This window comes from Oncorhynchus gorbuscha, linkage group LG02 (genome assembly GCF_021184085.1).
Source record: "Oncorhynchus gorbuscha isolate QuinsamMale2020 ecotype Even-year linkage group LG02, OgorEven_v1.0, whole genome shotgun sequence".
NCBI lineage: Eukaryota > Metazoa > Chordata > Actinopteri > Salmoniformes > Salmonidae > Oncorhynchus > Oncorhynchus gorbuscha.
The window spans coordinates 72,602,238-72,622,078 of record NC_060174.1 but is presented as its reverse complement, the minus strand read 5'-3'; the positions used below and the strand labels follow the sequence as shown (position 1 = coordinate 72,622,078).

Genomic DNA, 19,841 nt, shown 5'->3' with positions numbered 1-19,841 from the left:
CAGAAACCACTCCTCAGTAAAAGGTACATGACAGCCCGCTTGGAGTTTGCCAAAAAGCACCTAAAGACTCTCAGACCATGAGAAACAAGATTCTCTGGTCTGATGAAACTAAGATGGAACTCTTTGGCGTGAATGCCAAGCGTCACGTCTGGAGGAAACCGGACACCAACTCAACGGTGAAGCATGGTGGTGGCAGCATCATGCTGTGGGGATGTCTTCAGGAACAGGGACTGGGAGACTAGTCAGGATCGAGGAAAAGATGAAAGGAGCAAAGTACAGAGATTCTTGATGAAAACCTGATCCAGAATTCTCAGGACCTCAGGCTGGGGCGAACATACACCTTCCAACAGGACAACGACTAAGTACACAGCCAAAACACCACAGGAGTGGCTTTGGGACACGTCTGAATGTCCTTGAGTGGCCCAGCCATAGCCTGGACTTGAACCCGATCAAACATCCCTGAAGACACATGAAAAGAGCTGTGCAGCGACGCTCCCCATCCAACCTGACAAAGCTTGAGAGCATCTGCAGAGCAGAATGGGAGAAACTCCCCAGATACAGGTGTGCCAAGCTTGTAGCCTTATACCCAAGACTAGAGGCTATAATCGCTGCCAAAGGTGCTTCAACAAAGTACTGAGTAAAGGGTCTGAATACTTTTATAAATGTGATATTTCCATTTATTTTCATAAATTTGTAAAAATGTCTAAAAAAAGTTTTTGCTTTGTCATTATGGGGTATTGTGTGTAGATTGATAATGGGGAAAAAAACGATTCAATCAATTTTAGAATAAGGCTGTAGCGTATTAAAATGTGGAAAAAGTCAAGGAGTCTGATTACTTTCTGAAGGCACCGTGTGTTTGTTACATTCAACAGGGTGTACCATATCCAGTTTTTCTTCCTTTAATGGTGAAGTCTGCCTGCTGCTCATAGTCCACTGGCCTTACAGGCAGGGCTTTAAAGTGCACATTTGCGACTAAATATTTTGCTGTGCGACCTCAACCTTGAGTTTTAATTTGGGAGCACCAGTGCAACAAAATAAATAACTTCATTTTATTTGTATAATTTTTGTAATAAGGCTTCTCGTTTCCCAGAGTCCAGATTCGTTAGCGTCATGCTTGCACCATTAATACAGCAAAAACTGCTTGATTCTAGCCCAAACAGTTCAAAAGAGCTAACCCATATTATCAGTGCAACGTTTGTTGTTGTTTTTTGTTACAGGTTGGGAGGCCGCATTTTACATTCATAAACCATGTCGCGGGACGTTCTAAAATTACTTGCGGACTGCATTTGTTTTACACCTTGTTCAGTCATGGTTGACACCTCATTAGCTAGCTAACAACCCGAAAACAGTATCCAAACATTTGGGGGCACAGAAAGGAAAAGGGATAGCTTCTTCAGGAGATCCATGATCATAACAATGAATGAATGACCACTTGCATGTCATCACAAACTTGATGCTCTTAAAGAGACGGTGTACAACATTACATGTTAGTGAATTTACATTATGTAGAGACCTAATATTCCATAAATGACTTAATTTTAATGAGGTATTTTGTCAACATTTTTGCTTTTTATAATAAAAAAAAAGTGTTTACAGGGTTTCATATTCGTTTCTAGGGCACAACATGTGCTTTAGAAGTAGCTAGGCTATACTGTATCTTAACCAATTTTAAAAATCACATTTCTGGTGTTCCTACATTTTAAAAGTTAATTTAGAGCCCTGCTTACAGTTTAGAGCCCTGCTTACAGAACTGCCAGACTCACAACCAAGGTTGAGGCATGTTATTATGTTGATTTTAAGGATGAGAGCTAACGGTCGATGTGTAAAAAAGGGTCTCACCACCACCATCTAATGCCTTAACTGATCTCCCATAGGGGGCATGGGGCCGACAGGATTCTGATTGCACAGGAAGATGAGATGGCCTATGTAACGGTCCTGTAATCTGAGAGATATAATTACAGGATACTCTGTCAGTCATTTTGCTAGCTGACATCTGTTGAGATTTACAGTTTGTGACTCGACTGACAGGCTGACTGAATGATATCATTCGTCTGTTTTGAGTTTGATAGAGACTGTACGTCTGCTCTGTTCTTTTCCCATCTGCTCGTGGGTGCGTTACGGTCCCCTCAGTCTCTGGCTGCCATGATCTGCCATTGATCTGTCTATTATCCCGGTTTTCTGAAGTGGAAATGTATCCATTATTTTTGCGGTGAAGCGAGGACACTCTCTTCGAGTCCCTTTCAGTTCTAGGGCAAGACGCTAGTGCTGCCCCACTCCCTAAATACATGTCAGTCATCTCTAACTCCAAGCTCTCCGTGTCCAGGGATCTACTCCTCCTATTTAAGGCCAAAGGACTCAGCAGAGGAGCCAGTGGACTCGACCGATTAACTTGTGTAAGGCTAAGGTGACGTGGCAGGCTGGCGATTCCCCAAGTATTACTGAGACTCTGTTCAAGGAGGTCAAACATACGTAAGTCACATTCAGCAAACGCATCCTTTTGCAGGTAGCTTTCTTCAAACACTTCATAAGGCGACGTGATGTATTCCTCCTCCATTACCATATCCATCTGCTGGTCATATTCCCCCTCGTTATCCATGTCCACAACGTCAAATGTGACAATGGCTGGGAGGGATTGCATGTTATGGGCAAAGGGAGAGTTTGACTCAGAGCCTCCCATGCTTTCAGTTGAATTACTATAAACATGTGATTGTTTTGTGAAGTCCACTAGGGCTTGGGAGAAGCAAACTGTCTGGTCATCCTCCAAGTCATTCTTTGTTTTAGATAGATCATGCTTTCCTCTTAACCGTGGGGACTGTGGCTTGTTATGCTCAGAGTCCATTTCTTGTGATTGACATGTTGAGGTAAAGGTGCCAAAAACAGCATCTGACAATTTAGGGTTGCCAAGCATTTTCTCCCTATTCCCAGTTAGCCTGTCCTCTTCAATTAGACCCGTTTCAGGAGCGAACACAGCATTTACATCTTCACCACCACACCGAGCTGACATATCTAAACACTCAAGTGGATCAGAGACGGGCAGCTTAGTTTTTTCAAAAGGTGGACTGATAAGACTGTCATCAGGCTCAAAAAGCTCATACAATGCATCGCCACTATAACTGTCCCTTGGTAGTCTATCGGTCCTGATCCTGTCAACTTTGTCACGTCCGTCTTCATCTTGTCCTGGGGTGGTAGAGTCATAGTAACCCTCATCGCTGTTAGGAACTGACACTTGATTTTCGCTCTGTGGGGTCATGACATCCGAAGATGTAAGGGTGGTCTCTGTAACTCCAAGAGCACCATTGCTGTTGCTGCTGATGTCCATGGTATAGGAGCTAGATGGCTCTTCAGGTGTCATCCTAGGACTTTCACTGTGCTCTAGAAAGTCTTCTTCGTGGCTGTGGGTATAACAAGCGTCCTCTGCAACCTCATTTTCCCAGAGGTCGTGGAGATAATTCCTGTCCACCTTAACAGGGGTGGCCATTTCTTCTCCTCCACCCTGGTACGTAACATAACAGGAACTCCGTTTTCCTGCATTTCGACTCCTTTCCGCTGAGACTGTGCCCTGAGAATCTGCAATACTGTCATCGTCTTGATCAGCTATTATGTCACCACAGCCAGTGAGCGAGTCAAAACTCTTTAGAGAGGCCACATCACCAAACATCAAGCTCATCTGAGATGAGCCAGTAGGCAGCTGGACGTTCACAGTAGACTCTAGGTTAGTCTTCGGGAAATAATCTGGTTCTGTGTTTATGTGGGGTGTCTCTACCATATCCTCACCTTTCTTCAGTTCCCCTATCAGAGAATCAAGACTCCCTTGTTTCACCAGGTCTTTCTCAGACACTATGACATCAACATTAATACATTCAGGAGCAATTGTCAAACAATCGTCAACGTTTGCCAAAACAGGTACATTGGATTCAGACAAACTGCCCAGGCACTCCATGTCATTTTGGTCAATGATAGTCTGGGCAATAGGCACCTCTTTGTTGCAGACATGAGAATTCATAACCATTTCATTTTTTTCAAAATCACAATTTCTATTCTTTCTACGACGCCTGATGCTGTTAAAAAGTTCTCGCAAACCCTTTTTCTGCCGGGGAAGAGAGAATGACTTCTGATCACCAGTAGGGTGACCAAATTCCCCACAAGCCTTTCCAGCAGTATCTTTCTGGCTGTGGTACTCAAAATATCCTGCTGGGACATATCCAATTTCCAGACTGTCCTCCCAGTCTGCCTTGCTAAGTCCATCATGAGTTTTACTCTTGCTGATTCCCTTCTTAGAGGACCACTTGTTTAGATTTTTGTTCCTTCCCCCAAAGAAGTTTGGCAAAACACAGATGCTTTTGCGTCCTCCAAAGAATCTTAAAGCAGTCCTCCTCAGTTTCCCTGATGGCTGATGCTCAAGGGGTACAGCATCAGAAATGTCAGATGGAGGCTTCACCTCAGTCTGTGAATCCTGGTCACCCATGGCCGTCTGCTCACAGCCAGCAGACAAATGCTTTGTATCACTTGCTGGCTCATTTCCGTCACAGTGCTCCATGGCAACAATCTACAGGAAGGTGAAGTGAACAGATATGAGCATGATGGTATCACCATCAGGTGCAAAGACTGCTGGCAATCAATCTTCCAAAACCATTTGCTTCCATTTTTCTGAAATGTAGGACAAAGGATTAGGCATTGAAGGATTAGATTCTGTGCTATACAGTGATGGGCCTACATTATTCACTTTGGGCTTATTTATGGTGGTTTTCTTAACATTAGATGAAATAACACACGTATAGGTAATTATCTACCTGGCAAAGCGTTCAGAACAAGTGTTATGCTATCTGCATAGAAAGTGTAAAGCTGTCCATTGATATACGTGCAACAGGAACAGCGAAATAAACGGACAGCAGGACATATTCTAAATTGTTTTCGCTTGAGATAGCTTTCAATGAATCACCTGTTTTTGAAGCAACATCATTATGTAGAATAATTGTTTATGCAATACACTACACGATAAAACAGAGATGCGTGACGTTTACCAAGAAGTCGTCAGGTTGGGACCACAAAGCAATGTGTCGCTAGCAGTGGCAGCTAACTAACGTTACCTTGTGCCTGGCCCGCAAATCTAAAAGGATGTAGCACTATCGGCTGCCTAGGCTAGCTGCAAGCAAGTTATCGACCTAGCTAGCAATATTTAGAAAACGGAGTTGGTTGTGTTAACCTAGTTTGCTTGCTAGCTAGCTAGCTTCTTCAATTAAATAAAATTTTACACCCTTAGCTCGCTAGCAACAATGGCAATGCATGGCTGGAAAATACACGTTGACTAGCCTATGAGACAAGCATTGTCTACAAGCATTACATTGAAGGGAAAAATTGCTATATTTCCAATAAGGGTTTATGGGGTGGGGGGATATATAAATGAACCGACCTTGTTGGGCTTCTACACGCCAGAATAACAAAGAATAAATCCGAATCACTTTATTCAGTCGTGCAACACAAACAGTCTTGAGCCTCTTGTTAATGTACGCATTGAATTCTGGTAGTTGTAGTGAGAGTGGGTGTGTCCTGGGGTCCAAAGAGGTTCTAGAGTACATATTGAGCGGCTTTGCCTCTTCCTCTCTGATTGATCTTTTACCGGTAGTTCTAGATTGCTAAAGACCATTTATACCCCCCAAATTCATTCAAAGAGGATGCTCAATCTAGAATAATTTTGCCAACAAAACATTTAGTAAATAGTTTCCTGACTGACAATGTCTTTCCTTTGACATTGTCAGACTACATGGCTAATATAGCTCAATTGAATTGTTAGTACTGGAATATGTCATGCTCTATATAGCTTCAGTTACACCCTCAGTCAATAATACATGCATACATACATACACCCACACACCGAGTGCACAAAACATTAGGAACACCTGCTTTTTCCATTACAGACTGACCAGGTGAACACTATGATCCCTTCTTCTTCTGTGGGTTTTATGACAGACTACAAACCAAAAACATGTATTGCTGCCACCAACTGGACGGGTTGAAATCAAAACAAGGTAAAAAATAAAACCGAAATGGAAACTAACTTAATCCAACCAAATAAAATGTACATTGACAAAACTCCCATTTCATCCTTATATCCATTCCCCATATCTCCCTTCTCAGGTTCTAGAGTACGGCTTGTGACAATATTCCATGTCACATTTTCATCACTTTTATAACACATATGATCTTTTACACAACTTGGACATCTCGGCTTCTCCCTTCTGCAAACACTTGACACATGACCAAAAACTTTAAAATGATCACACTGCATTGGTCTTGGGATAAATGCTTGAACTCTGTAGTTAATATACCCTAACTGCACTTGAGTAGGGAGAGACTCCATATCAAAAAACAAAAGAAAATATAGGTTTAACTTTTTCTTTATTCACCACACAATTCATCCGACGTACATCAATCACACCAGGAATATTTCTGTTCAAAATATACTTCCCACAAGACACCGGACATAATCCCCTTGAGGGGTGCCCTGTTCCTAAGAGACACACACAACACTTCAAACTTATCAAATTGGGTGAGACGCAACACACGTTTCTTCTGATCCTCAGAAACACAAACAAATCAAAACCAGCCTCTTGATCCTCACAGCCTTAACTCTACCCACTCTCTCCACCAGTTTGGATATCTTAAATGGATTCAAGCTTGGTAATTCGATCAGCTGCTCCTCATTTACAAACAGTACTACTACAATATATGAAGTGACATTCTCACTATACTCTACTTTGCTCCATTTTCCTTTCTTTTGGACAATATTCCAATTCCCCTTGATTCTAGGCCATTAGATTCAGAATCCACTTCATCATCCGCTTCCACCATCTTTACAGCTATGATCCCTTACCGATGGCACCTGTTAAATTCACTTCAAATCAGTGTAGATGAAGGGGAGGAGACTGGTTAAAGGATTTTTAGCCTGAGACAATTGAGACATGGATTGTTCCTAAGGGCTGCAGGTAGCCTAGTGGTTAAGCACATTGGGCCAGTAACCGAAAAGTCGGTTTTGAAACCCCAAGCTAACTAGGTGAAAAATCTGTCGATGTACCCTTGAGCAAGGCACTTATCCCTAATTGCTCCTGTAAGTCGCACTGGAGAAAAGAGTCTGCCAAATGTATACAATTGTGTATGTCTGCCATTCAGAGTGTGAAGGGTCAAGACAAAAGGTGTAAGTGCCTTTGAACAGAGTATGGTAGTAGATGCCAGGAGCACTGGTTTGAGTGTGAAGAACTGCAGCGCTGCTAGGGTTGTCAAACAACAGTTTCCTGTGTATATCAAGAATGGTCCACCACCCAAAGGACACCGTCAACTTGACCCAACTGTGGGAAGCATTGGAGTCAACATCCCTGTGGAAGCTTGACACCTTGTATAGTCCATGCCCTAACAAATTGAGGCTGTTCTGAGGGCAAAAGGGGGTGCAACTCAATATTAGGAAGGTGTTCCGAACAGTTTGTACACAGATATTTATATATAAGTGTAAAGCACCTTGCACATAATTATATAATACTTTATCATACATACTGTACACACATAATGTTTAAAAATAAAATACATATTTTCTGATGCAAAATTAGTTTAAGACATTTTAATGGTTGTCATTTCTACTGTACATTCTATTTTACGCTGACATTGCACTATTACAAAAGAAATCCCACATATATTACGGAAGAGGGATAAAACAAGAAAATGAAAACATGATTGCATAATTGATTGAAAACATTGAGAATAAACATTACACAAATATTCTCAAATGCAGGACAACAAATGTGTACCATTTCAACATCACTATGAAATGTTTTGAAAAAAGTAAGCATTATGTTTCATGTAGCAAAAGCATAGGGACAATATATGCTTTCTCAGAGATGCATAGCAATTGTTGGGACTGATTTGTATTGCAAGAAGTTTATCATGCTTGATGGCATTTCCAAATGGTCAATGGACTGGATTCTGTTGATCGTCCTGAGGTATCCTCGGATGGCAAGTCGGCACTGTGATACAAGGGACTTGGGAAAACCTAGCAAAAATAACAATTGAATTTGAGTTAAGAGTTTTTTTTTTTTACTGGTTATTACACATACATAGATTCAATAGCCTATTCAAATAGTCAAATGCTGCTCTGTCAGCAAAGCAGTTCAGTACTGTATTGACAAGTAGCAATTCCATTTTATTTAAAACATAAATTAAGAAACAGATGCTTGTTTAATGTCAATAAAAACATTACCAGAAATCAATAGGAGAATACCAAAGTCATCAACAGCATAACTCCTGCATTACCTCTTTCTTGCAGCAGCAGCTCCACTGCCTCATTCTGCTTTGTGGACTTTTCTATGATGAGAGTGGGGAGGTAGACATTTGCACCAAAGTCAATCAAAAGTTGGATGTACTCCACCCCACAGCCATGTCTGAGGCACATTTCAAGCACGGTCTTAGGCTGCTTGATTTTACTCAGTAGTTTTGCATCGGTGCAGTTGTAATTTGGATCAGCCCCATAGAGAAGCAATACTTTAAAGCAGTCTAAGTGTCCATACACAGCAGACAGATAGAGGGGACCACTAGAAACACTGGCACTTGAAGTAAACAGCAAGACTTTAGATCTGGAGTTAACCTCAGCACCATGTTTAAGAAGTTGCTTCAAAATCTCAACATCCCCTTCCCTGGCTGCAGTCAGGACCGGAGAGCAGTTGTTATACAAGCTGCCATTGGGGTTAGCCCCTGCCCTGAGGAGGGCTAAAACACAGTTGAAGTATTTCCCACAGACAGCTGTGAAAAGTGGGGTCTGAGCCTTCACATCTATACAGTCCACCTCTGCTCCATGGGCCAGCAGAACCTGCAGACACCTGAGATGACCTTTAGATGCAGCCATTCGTAAAGGTGTTCTTGGGATACCCCAGCCGCTCCTACAGTTGATGAACTTTCTGTACTTTTCTTGAGAGAGCAGTTCATCAAGGAGTCTGTCATCATTGTTGGACACTGCCTGATGGAGCAGTTGACCTTCACCGTTGTCTTTTTCTTCTAGAACTTCTTTAAACTGGATCATAGAAATCTGTTTTAAAATAAGGAAGAAAAATACCATCATAAAAACAATAATATCCATAATACACACATGGTTGATTATACAAAATGATGAGCATCAACTAGTTCTACTGGTACCATTTTTGTTGTTGTTAAAAGGCTGTTGATAGTTAGCTAACATTATCTAGCTAGCTATTTTTCTAGGACGAATGATTTGGCAAACATTTGCACGAAAGGGAATCTAGCTAGTTAACGTTATGTACAATATATGGAATCATCTTTGACAATAACTAAGGATTAGTATGTTTGCTAGCAAATAACTATAAACACGAACTGGTGAAGAAGCTAACGTTAGTTAGTTGACTTCCTGACTAACAATCCATATCCGATTATTTCTGTGAGCACAGATCATTTTAAGCCAAACACAAACCCTTTTCCTAACCTCCTGCTACGTTAATTATCCTAACCTGCTGCGTAAATTCTTCTAACCTACTACGAAAAAGTAACTTCCGGTTGTAGCCGTCTTCTACCTAGTCAGAACTGTGTCCACTAGTTACCACAGCCAAAAAGTCGAAATGGTCTACATCGGTTAAAATTCATGAAAAACAACAAAAAATGTTTTTTAAAAATTAATTTAAGGTTAGGCATAAGATTAGATTTTAAATAACATTTTAAGAAGAGACCGTTCATCACCAAGCTTTGCTAGCTAAATTGGCTAAGTTAGCTAGCTAACTAATACATGCCTATGCTAATCGATGCGGCTGTGTTATCTAGCTAGCTAGAGACAAATCAACAACACAGATAAACTCATAGTCTTTGTCAATGCTTGCAAAACGAGACAATTTTCAAACAGTAACATGACTATCTAACGGGCAAACATTTGTTACCTTGACAGATGAACAACAGTCGATGTACTTCTGGGCCGTGTTGCGGAAACAGCAGTGAGCGCGCGCATTCAAATCAAAGCAAATTTTATTGGACGCGTCGCGTACACATATTTAGTAAATTTTTATTTCGGGTGGACCTAAATGTTTATGTTCCAAGCTCCAACAGTGCAGTAATACCTGACAATACATGCAAATCTCTTTAAAAAGAATAATGGAATTAAGAAATATAAGAACGAACAATGTCAGAGTCCGGAATATATATATATATATTTATCTATATGATGGTGTGTATAGACATTATGGGCAGTATATGTATAAAAAAAGATGCGTACCGCCGTAGTTATAAAGGATAGGCCTTGACAAGAATACAGTATATGCATATGAAATGGGTTAAACAGTATGTAAACATTATTAAAGTGACCAGTGTTCAATGACTATGTAATATACACAGGGCAACAGTTTCTAAATCAAATCAATTATTGGTCACATAAACATGGTTAGCAGATGTTAATGCGAGTGTAGCGAAATGCTTGTGCTTCTAGTTCCGACAATGCAGTAATAACCAACGAGTAATCTAGCTAAAAATTCCAAAACTACTACCTTATACACACAAGTGTAAAGGGATAAAGAATATGTACATAAAGATATATGAGTGAGTGATGGTACAGAGCGGCAGTATATACATATGAGATGAGTATGTAAACAAAGTGGCATAGTTTAAAGTGGCTAGTGATACATGTATTACATAAAGATGCAGTAGATGATATAGAGTGCATGATTGAGTACAGAGTGGTCAGCTAGCAACAGTAACTAAAGTTCAGGGCAGTGTCCTGGGCAGCAGAGCGGCAGGAAGTAGGGGTGCTGAGGGTGATGCAGCACCGCCTGAAAAATTAGGAATAAAAACATAAAAGAATAACCCCCCCCTTCAAAAAAAAATTGTGCACTGGGCATTTGTCTTCTATTAGCAGACCGATACAGCAAAAATGTATTCTAACCCCCCTAATAAATATACATAAATACATTATTTTAAGTCAGAAAATTGAACAAACCTGAAAAGAGTTGCACATAGTCCATTTGGCCTCGCTACTCTTCTCATCTTTGTCCACTACAATATTAAAACCTGTCCGGAGGACATTCTCCTCGTCGGCTTCTTTTCACTATACTCGTTCATAAGCTATATGTTTTGTTGAGTTGCAATTGCGTGACACATAACAAGCTTACACAGTTCTCATGAGTCCTCATACATTAAATGAACAAAAGGACTGGTCCAGTCGGTAAATCAGTTTTAATTGAACATACCTGAGACCCGTGGCAATTATATCCGACCCAAATCCAAGACAAAAGTCAGAATTTAGGACCTGGACCTGCTCGGATCCCAGGTCAGATCTCAGAAATTTGGGTCTGGTGGACCCGTGAAGACCTCTACCACCATCTAACCCTACACATATCAACACTATACCAAACAAAAACTATCCCTACCAGATCCTAGTCCAGGCCAACAGCCTGGGAGGATGGAACCAATTCTCTTAACGCCCCTGTAGATCATCTGCACTAAAATCTTCTACACCCAAAAATGTATCTGCTGCTGCCACTACCGCATCTATTTTCTGGGATTTATGTTCCATCAGTGCAGTACAATTAATAACCATAGGATTTCTTGTGTTTCTAGCTATCTTACCCATCCTCTCTGGATGTCTCTATTCAGGCATACTCACTCAGTTGAATCACACACCCTTGGGCTATCCTCTTGGAAATGTTAAGAACGTTGAAGCTCATCTACTGCGCTTCTATACAATTTAAAAACTCTAAAAAGCTATTTGGAGAAGAGTACATTGGTTGCTATGGCTTTATTCACCTCAGTTGATTTATACAGAATAAAAATATTAAAATGCAACAATTTCAAAGATTTTACTGAGTTACAGTTCATATAAGGAAATCAGTCAATCTAAATAAATTCATTAGGCCCTAATCTATGGATTTCACATGACTGGGAATACAGATATGCGTCTGTTGGTCATAGATACCTTAACAAAACAAAAAAGTAGTGGAGTGGATCAGAAAACCAGTCAGTATCTGATGTGACCATCATTTGCCTCATGCAGTGCAACACATTTATTTCGTATGGAGTTGATCAGGCTGTTGATTGTGGCCTTTTCAATGGCTGTGCAAAGTTGCTGTACATTGGTGTGTCGGTCCAGAGCACCCCAAACATGCTCAATGGGTGACAATTCTGGTGAGTATGCAGGCCATGGAAGAACTGGGAAATGCTCAGATTCCGGAAATTGTGTACAGATACTTGCGACATCAGGCAGTGCATTATAATGGAACTCTATTCCACATCAGGTAACTGAAGCAATAGAATCAGATTTTTTTTTTTTTTAAATACACCTTTATGGAACAGCGGTGACTGAAGAGACACACACACACACACGGATTTTGTATTGTAGATATGTGGTAGTAGAGTAGTGGCCTGGGGGAACACCTAACGTGTTGTGAAAAGTGTTATGAAATGTAATGTCATGTCATATTTTTTATTGTATATAACTGCCTTAATGTTGCTGGACCCCAGGAAGAATAGCTGCTGCCATGGGGATCCTTAATAAATACAAATGTTTTGTACACTCAGTTTATTTTTCTCTGCAAGAAAACATTCTGGCATAGGCCTATATGTAACAGTATAGCTTTTGTCCATCCCCTCGCCCCGACACAGGCTCGAACCAGGGACCCTCTGCACACATAGACAACTGACACCCACAAAGCATCGTTACCCATTACTCCACAAAAGCCGCGGAGCAAGGGGAACAACTACTTCAAAGTCCCAGAGCAAGTGATGTCACCGATTGAAACGCTATTAGCGCGCACCACCGCTAACTAGCTAGCCGTTTCATATCGGTTAAATAAACAATGTGTGAGCCATGTTTACATGTTGATTTCACACACATATTGCACTTTATTTTAGTGTTGTTGATGAGTAACTGTGTTTTCATTTAAGAAAATACTGTGTTGGTATTTCTGATTGTGCTCTTATCAGGCATTATGACTCATGATCATATATGGAATCAGGAATACTAACACTTCGTATTTTCTTAAATACACAAAAATTAACTACCATAAATGTTGGCATTTAATTTTCCACTGTTCCGAAACATGATCCCAAAACCGCAAAACGTACCGAACCATAGGTAGGGTGAACCGTTACACCCCTAGAAGTAGTAAGCTATTTTCAGGGACCACTTTTGGCTTGTGAGATTTACTTTCAGAACTACTGGCTAAATGTGTAAAAAAAGTACAGGAGAATTCCTTTAAATGGATGGAGGGACAAAAGAAACACAGAGATCACCCATTGCTGCACTGCTATCACACATTTTCCAACTCTAGGGACATAAGACTTTAAGAACATCACAGAGAAGTTGTCACCCCAGGTGAGCCCGACCAACACAGCTGGCTCATGGACTATTTACTTCTACTCCTGTCTAGTATATAAGATGGCTACTGTACTAATTTTCACCACACTTTGTTTTCAATAGGCCTATTTGTAAATGGTGTAAACTGAGGGGATATGGGATACTTAAACTGGCTACACATTATCAACATGGCAAAAGCTCCATAGCATATTGATTATCCCTGGACAATATTGCGTACTCGGCAGGAAACGTACAATTCCATTTAAAACTGGTATCTCAACTACAAACCATTTTAGTTGTAGGAATCAAACATTTACAGTGGCTTGCAAAAGTATTCACCCCCCTTGGCATTTATCCTATTTTGTTGCCTTACAACCTGGAATTAAAATGGATTTTGCGGGGTTTGTATCATTTGATTTACACAACATGCCTACCACTTTGAAGATTCAAAATATTTTTAATTGTGAAACAAACAAGACAAAAAAATACAGAAAACTTGAGCATGCATAACTACTCACCCTCCCAAAGTCAATACTTTGTAGAGCCACCTTTTGCAGCAATTACAGCTGCAAGTCCCTTGGGGTATGTCTCTATAAGCTTGGTACATCTAGCCACTGGGATTTTTGCCTGTTCAAGGCAAAACTGCTCCAGCTCCTTCAAGTTGGATGGGTTCCGCTGGTGTACAGCAATCTTTAAGTCATACCACAGATTCTCAATTGGATTGAGGTCTAGGCTTTGACTAGGCCATTCCAAGACATTTCAAACCACTCAAGTGTTGCTTTAGCAGTATGCTTAGGGTCATTGTCCTGCTGGAAGGAGAACCTCCATCCCAGTCGCAAATCTCTGGAAGACAAACAAGTTTCCCCTCAAGAATTTCCCTGTATTTAGCACCATCCATTATTCCCTCAATTTTGACTAGTTTCCCAGTCCCTGCCAATGAAAAACATCCCCATAACATGCTGCCACCACCATGCTTCACTGTGGGGATGGTATTCTTGGGGTAATAAAAGGTGGTTCCTGATGGCCAAAAAGCTCAATTAAAGTCTCATCTGATCAGTGCTTTCTTCCATATGTGTGGGAAGTCTCTCACGTGCCTTTTGGAGAACAACAAACGTGTTTGCTTATTTTTTTCTTTAAGCAATGGCTTTTTTTCTGGCCACTCTTCCGTGAAGACCAACTCTGTGGAGTGTACGGCTTAAAGTGGTCCTATGAACAGATAACCCTGAAAGAGCTGCAAAGCTCCACAGCGAAGATTGGGGTAAGTTTGGTCTCTTTGTTGCCTCTCTGATTAATGCCCTCCTTGCCTGGTCCGTGAATTTTGGTGGGCTGCCCTTTGTGCTGCAGGTTTGTTGTGGTGCCATATTCTTTCCATTTTTTAATAATGGATTTAATGGTGCTCCATGGGATGTTCAACATGTCGGGTCGGGTCATTTTCTTTTATAAGCCAACCCTGATCTGTACTTCTCCACAACTTTGTCCCTGACCTGTTTGGCGAGCTCCTTGGTCTTCATGGTGCCGCTTGCTTGGTGGTGCCGCTTGCTTGGTGGTGCCGCTTGCTTGGTGGTGCCGCTTGCTTAGAGGTGTTGCAGACTCTGGGGCCTTTCAGAACAGGTGTATATATATATATACACTGAGATCACGTGACAGACCATGTGACACTTAATTGCACACAGGTGGACTTTAACAAATGATGTGACTTCTGACAGTAATTGGTTGCACTAAATCTTATTAAGGGGCTTCATAGCAAAGGGGGTGAATACATATGCACACACCACTTTTTCATTTTTTTTTTAAACAAGTTATTTTTTTCATTTCATTTCACCAATTTGGACTAATTTGTGTAACACCATTACATTAAATTAAACATTAAACTCCATTGTGTCCTCCTCCCAGAGCGCTAAGAACCATTGTCGTTCTCAACTAACATCAAAGGTTCATGCTCTACAACACACAGGTGGACTTTAACAAATGATGTGACTTCTGACAGTAATTGGTTGCACCAAATCTTATTAAGGGGCTTCATAGCAAAGGGGTGAATACATATGCACACACCACTTTTTCATTTTTTTTTTAAACAAGTTATTTTTTTCATTTCATTTCACCAATTTGGACTAATTTGTGTAACACCATTACATTAAATCCAAATAAAAATAACAGGTTGTAAATCCAACAAAATAGGAAAAACACCAAGGGGGATGAATACTTTTGCAAGTCACTATATTCTGATCACTTCCAAAAGGGTCAACAGAAAAGACAAAATGCCCATCATTAAGCAAAGGAATTCAATTAGGAGTCAAACACATGATTCTCTAGCTCAAAACAAATACCATCACACACACACACATATTTTGGGTATACATTTAAGAATATTCAGAAACTTAAATTGTACAAATATTGTTCCCATCAGCGTGGTGTTCATTGCTCAACTTTTGATTGAAAATTGATTGCTCTTCCTGCACAGTGACATTGCAGTATATTAAATTCCCTTTACATTTGACATCCTACACATTTCCATTACATCAAATTAACTGCTTGCAAATTCCCTTTATACACTAGAATGATCTTCTCACATTCAAAGCCCCCTGAAATAATGGAAATGACCCTCTGGCTGGTGTATTTCTTTCTCACCTCATCTCACAGGTTGCACTTGATTATGGAGAATGTAAACAATGTAATTTGCTCCATGCTACAATGACACACAGTCCATTCAGATAAACTATATTGCCTTAAAAATGTGGTTTGGCAACTCAAACAAATAAAAGTGCAATCATTTTGTTGGAAATAAATTTGTTAAGAGTTGATCGCAAACTATGCATTATCACAACCTTGAAATCACAGATGAGAAAGAACACTTTATATTACTGGCCTCAATATTCTAGAAAAACCTGCAAAGAAATATAAAGAACACATTTGATCATTACTTTTAAATTCACACATGCCTCATCTCTGGTACAGCCTCTTTTGTACTCTGACATGTTTGAAAAAGATCCATGCATTGCAATTTGTTCAGGCTGTGCTATTCTTTCTACATAAACAGTTTTGCATTTATTTGGTCCTTTTCTACAAAATGGCATTTCAAGAAAGTGACAAGAAAAGGCAGATATCAATTCATTAAAATGTTGTTGCAAATAACAAAGACATATGTAGAGCATATTCAGCATGTTTGCAGTACAATAAAAGGGCATTATAAAATGCATAGAAAACAACTATTTTCAGTGAATCTCTCTCATTTAAACTGCAATATGTAACTTTTTGGGCAACCCAACCAAAGTGACATAGAAAAGTGAGTTACAGATCTGTCATTCTCATTAAAAGCAAGTATAAGAAGTGGTATATCTGTTCTGTGCACTACTTCTATGCTCCCCGTTCTTAAGTTTTGTTTGAGTCTTTCACTTTAGTTTTGGTAGACTAGATTCAAACAGCTGAAAATACAATATAATTGGTTATGGAAAACATATTTTTCTAGCGGGATAGATGGTGAAATGATTCTCTACACAATGACTGATCATTTTGTGAAACTGATATAAGGTACAACTATTTGAATTTTAGCATATTGCACCGTTAACAATCATTACATCGCAAAATTAAACCAAACTTAGGTCTATACTTTTACAGCATATTCCCTTTGTTGGGGAGTATTTCAGTATCCTTGATTCATACAGAGCCTCAACATTTATTATGCCATAGAGTGGGTTTCTATGGGATACTAAATACAGTTGAAGTCGGAAGTTTACATTCACTTAGGTTAAAACTAGTTTTTAACCACTCCACAATTTTCTTGCTAACAAACTATAGTTTTGGCAAGTCAGGTAGGACATCTACTTTGTGCATGACACAAGTAATTTTTCCAACAATTGTTTACAGACTGATAATTTCACTTATAATTCACTGTATCACAATTCCAGTGGGTCAGAAGTTTACATGCACTAAGTTGACTGTGCCTTTAAACAGCTTGGAAACTTCAAACAAATGATGTCATGGCTTTAGAAGCTTCTGATAGGCTAATTGATCTAATTTGAGTCAATTGGATGTATTTCAAGGCCTACCTTCAAACTCAGTGCCTCATTGCTTGACATCATGGGAGAATCAAAAGAAATCAACCAAGACCTCAGAAAAAGGAAGGAAGAAGACGCGTTCTGTCTCCTAGAGATTAATGTACTTTGGTACAAAAAGTGCAAATCATACCCAGAACAACAGCAAAGGAACTTGTGAAGATGCTGGAGGAAACAGGTACAAAAGTATCTATATCCATAGTAAAACAAGTCCTATAATCGGCATAACCTGAAGGGGCGCTCAGCAAGGAAGAAGCCATTGCTCCAAAACCGCCATTAAAAAGCCAAACTACGGATTGCAACTGCACATGGGAACAAAGATCATACTTTTTGGAGAAATGTCCTCTGGTCCGATGAAACAAAAATAGAACTGTTTGACCATAATGATCATCGTTATGTTTGGAAGAAAAAGGGGTAGGCTTGCAAGCCAAAGAACACCATCCCAACCGTGAAGCATGGGAGTGGCAGCATCATGTTGTGGGGGTGCTTTGCTGCAGGAGGAACTGGTGCACTTCACAAAATAGATGGCATCATGAGGAAGGAAAATGGAGATATATTGAAGCAACATCTCAAGACATCAGTCAGGAAGTTAAAGCTTGGTCGCAAATGGGTCTTCCAAATGGACAATGACCCCTAACATATTTTCAAAGTTATGGCAAAATGGCTTAAGGACATAGTCAAGGTATTGGAGTGGTCATCACAAAGCCCTGACCTCAATCATATTGAACATTTGTGGGCAGAACTGAAAAAGCGTGTGCAAGCAAGGAGGATACCTAGTCATTCAAAGGTTTTTCTTTATTTGTACTATTTTCTACATTGTAGAACAATGGTGAAGACATCAAAACTATGAAATAACACATCATGTAGGAATCATGTAGTAACCTAAAAGTGTTAAACAAATCAAAATATATTTTATATTTGAGATCCCTTTGCCTTGATGAAAGCTTTGCACACTCTTGGCATTCTCTCAACCAGCTTCACCTGGAATGCTTTTCCAACAGTCTTGAAGGAGTTCCCACATATGCTGAGTATTGTTGGCTGCTATTCCTTTACTCTGCGGTCCAACTCATCACAAAACATCTCAATTTGGTTAAGGTCAGGTGATTGTGGAGGCCAGGTCATCTGATTCAGCACTCCATCACTCTGCTTCTTTGTCAAATAGCCCTTACATAACCTGGAGGTGTGTTGGGTAATTGTCCTGTTGAAAAACAAATGAGTGGGACTAAGGGCAAACAAGATGGGATGGTGTATCGCTGCAGAATGCTGTGATGTGCCTTGAATTCTAAAATAATTCAGTGTCACCAGAAAAGCACCCCCACTTCTCCTCCTCCATGCTTCACGGTGGGAACCACACATGCAGAGATCATCCGTTCACCTACTCTTCGTCTCACAAAGACACGGCGGTTGGAACAAAAGATCTCAAATTTGGACTCATCAGACCAAAGGACAGATTTCCATCGGTCTAATATCCATTGCTCGTGTTTCTTGGCCCAAGCAAGTCTCTTCTTATTATTGGTGTCCTTTAGTAGTGGTTTCTTTGCAGCAATTTGACCATGAAGGCTTGATTCAAGCAGTCTCCTCTGAACAGTTGATGTTGAGATGTGTCTGTTAAGTGAACTCTGTGAAGCATTTATTTGGGCTGCAATCTGAGGTGCAGTTAAATCTAATGAAGTTAACTCTGGGTCTTCCTTTCCTGTGGCGGTCCTACTCATGAGAGCCAGTTACATCATAGCACTTGGTTTTTGCAACTGCACTTGAAGAAACTGCACTGACTGACCTTCATGCCTTAAAATTGTGGACTAATTTCTCTTTGTTTGTTTGAGCTGTTCTTGGCATAATATGGACTTGGTATTTTACCAAATAGGGCTATCTTCTGTATACCAACCCTAGCTTCTCAGAACACAACTGATCGGCTCAAACGCATTAAGGAAAGAAATTCCACAAATTAACTTTTAACAAGGCACACCTGTTAATTGAAATGCATTCCAAGTGAAGCTCATGAAGCTGGTTGAGAGAATGCCAAGACCATGCAAAGCTGTCAAGGCAAAGGGTAGCTACTTTGAAGAATCTCAAATATTTATTTTACCTTTATTTAACTAGACAAGTCAGTTAAGAACAAATTCTTATTTTCAATGACGTCCCAGGAACAGAGGATTAACTGCCTTGTTCAGGGGCAGAACGACAGATTTGTACTTTGTCAGCTCGGGGATTTGATTTTGCAACCTTTCGGTTACTAGTCCAATGCTCTAACCACTAGGCTACCTGCCCACCCATATAAAAAATATACTTTGATTTATTTAACACTATTGGTTACTATCTGATTCCATATGTGTTATTAGTTTGTCTTCACTATTATTCTACAAAGTAGAAAATAAAAAAAATAAGAAAAACCCTTGAATGAGTAGGTGTGTCCAAACTTTTGACTGGTACTTATATATATATATATATATATGGCATTCCAA

The 19,841-nt window shown here is 40.1% G+C and overlaps 2 protein-coding genes across 3 annotated transcripts; both read right to left on the bottom strand.

Annotated features, from left to right (window-relative positions):
- Positions 1-725: 725 nt before the first annotated feature.
- On the bottom strand, positions 726-5,508 carry LOC123994275 (APC membrane recruitment protein 1-like). Of its 2 annotated transcripts, none has more exons than XM_046296802.1 (2): positions 5,411-5,508; positions 726-4,647 (listed from the first exon to the last, which is right to left on the bottom strand). In XM_046296802.1, exon 2 carries the CDS (start codon positions 4,535-4,537, stop codon positions 1,796-1,798), a length of 2,742 nt encoding a protein of 913 aa, XP_046152758.1. In that variant the 5' UTR covers positions 4,538-4,647; positions 5,411-5,508; the 3' UTR covers positions 726-1,795. The 2 variants fall into 2 exon arrangements, with proteins under 2 accessions (XP_046152758.1, XP_046152759.1); XM_046296803.1 differs by having other exon boundaries at positions 726-4,546; positions 5,411-5,504.
- An 871-nt stretch (positions 5,509-6,379) lies between these two features.
- On the bottom strand, positions 6,380-10,004 carry asb12a (ankyrin repeat and SOCS box-containing 12a). Its single transcript, XM_046296800.1, has 3 exons — positions 9,924-10,004; positions 8,299-9,067; positions 6,380-8,038 (listed from the first exon to the last, which is right to left on the bottom strand). The coding sequence occupies exons 2-3, from the start codon at positions 9,059-9,061 to the stop codon at positions 7,881-7,883; spliced, it is 921 nt and encodes a 306-aa protein (XP_046152756.1). The 5' UTR covers positions 9,062-9,067; positions 9,924-10,004; the 3' UTR covers positions 6,380-7,880.
- Positions 10,005-19,841: the final 9,837 nt, after the last annotated feature.

Coding starts and splice junctions, on each gene's coding strand:
- LOC123994275 (XM_046296802.1), bottom strand. CDS start 4,537: ATGGAGCACTGTGACGGAAATGAGCCAGCAAGTGATACAAAGCATTTG.
- asb12a (XM_046296800.1), bottom strand. CDS start 9,061: ATGATCCAGTTTAAAGAAGTTCTAGAAGAAAAAGACAACGGTGAAGGT. Junction 8,039..8,298: donor GCTGCTGCTGCAAGAAAGAG/GTAATGCAGGAG, acceptor TATTTTTGCTAG/GTTTTCCCAAGTCCCTTGTA.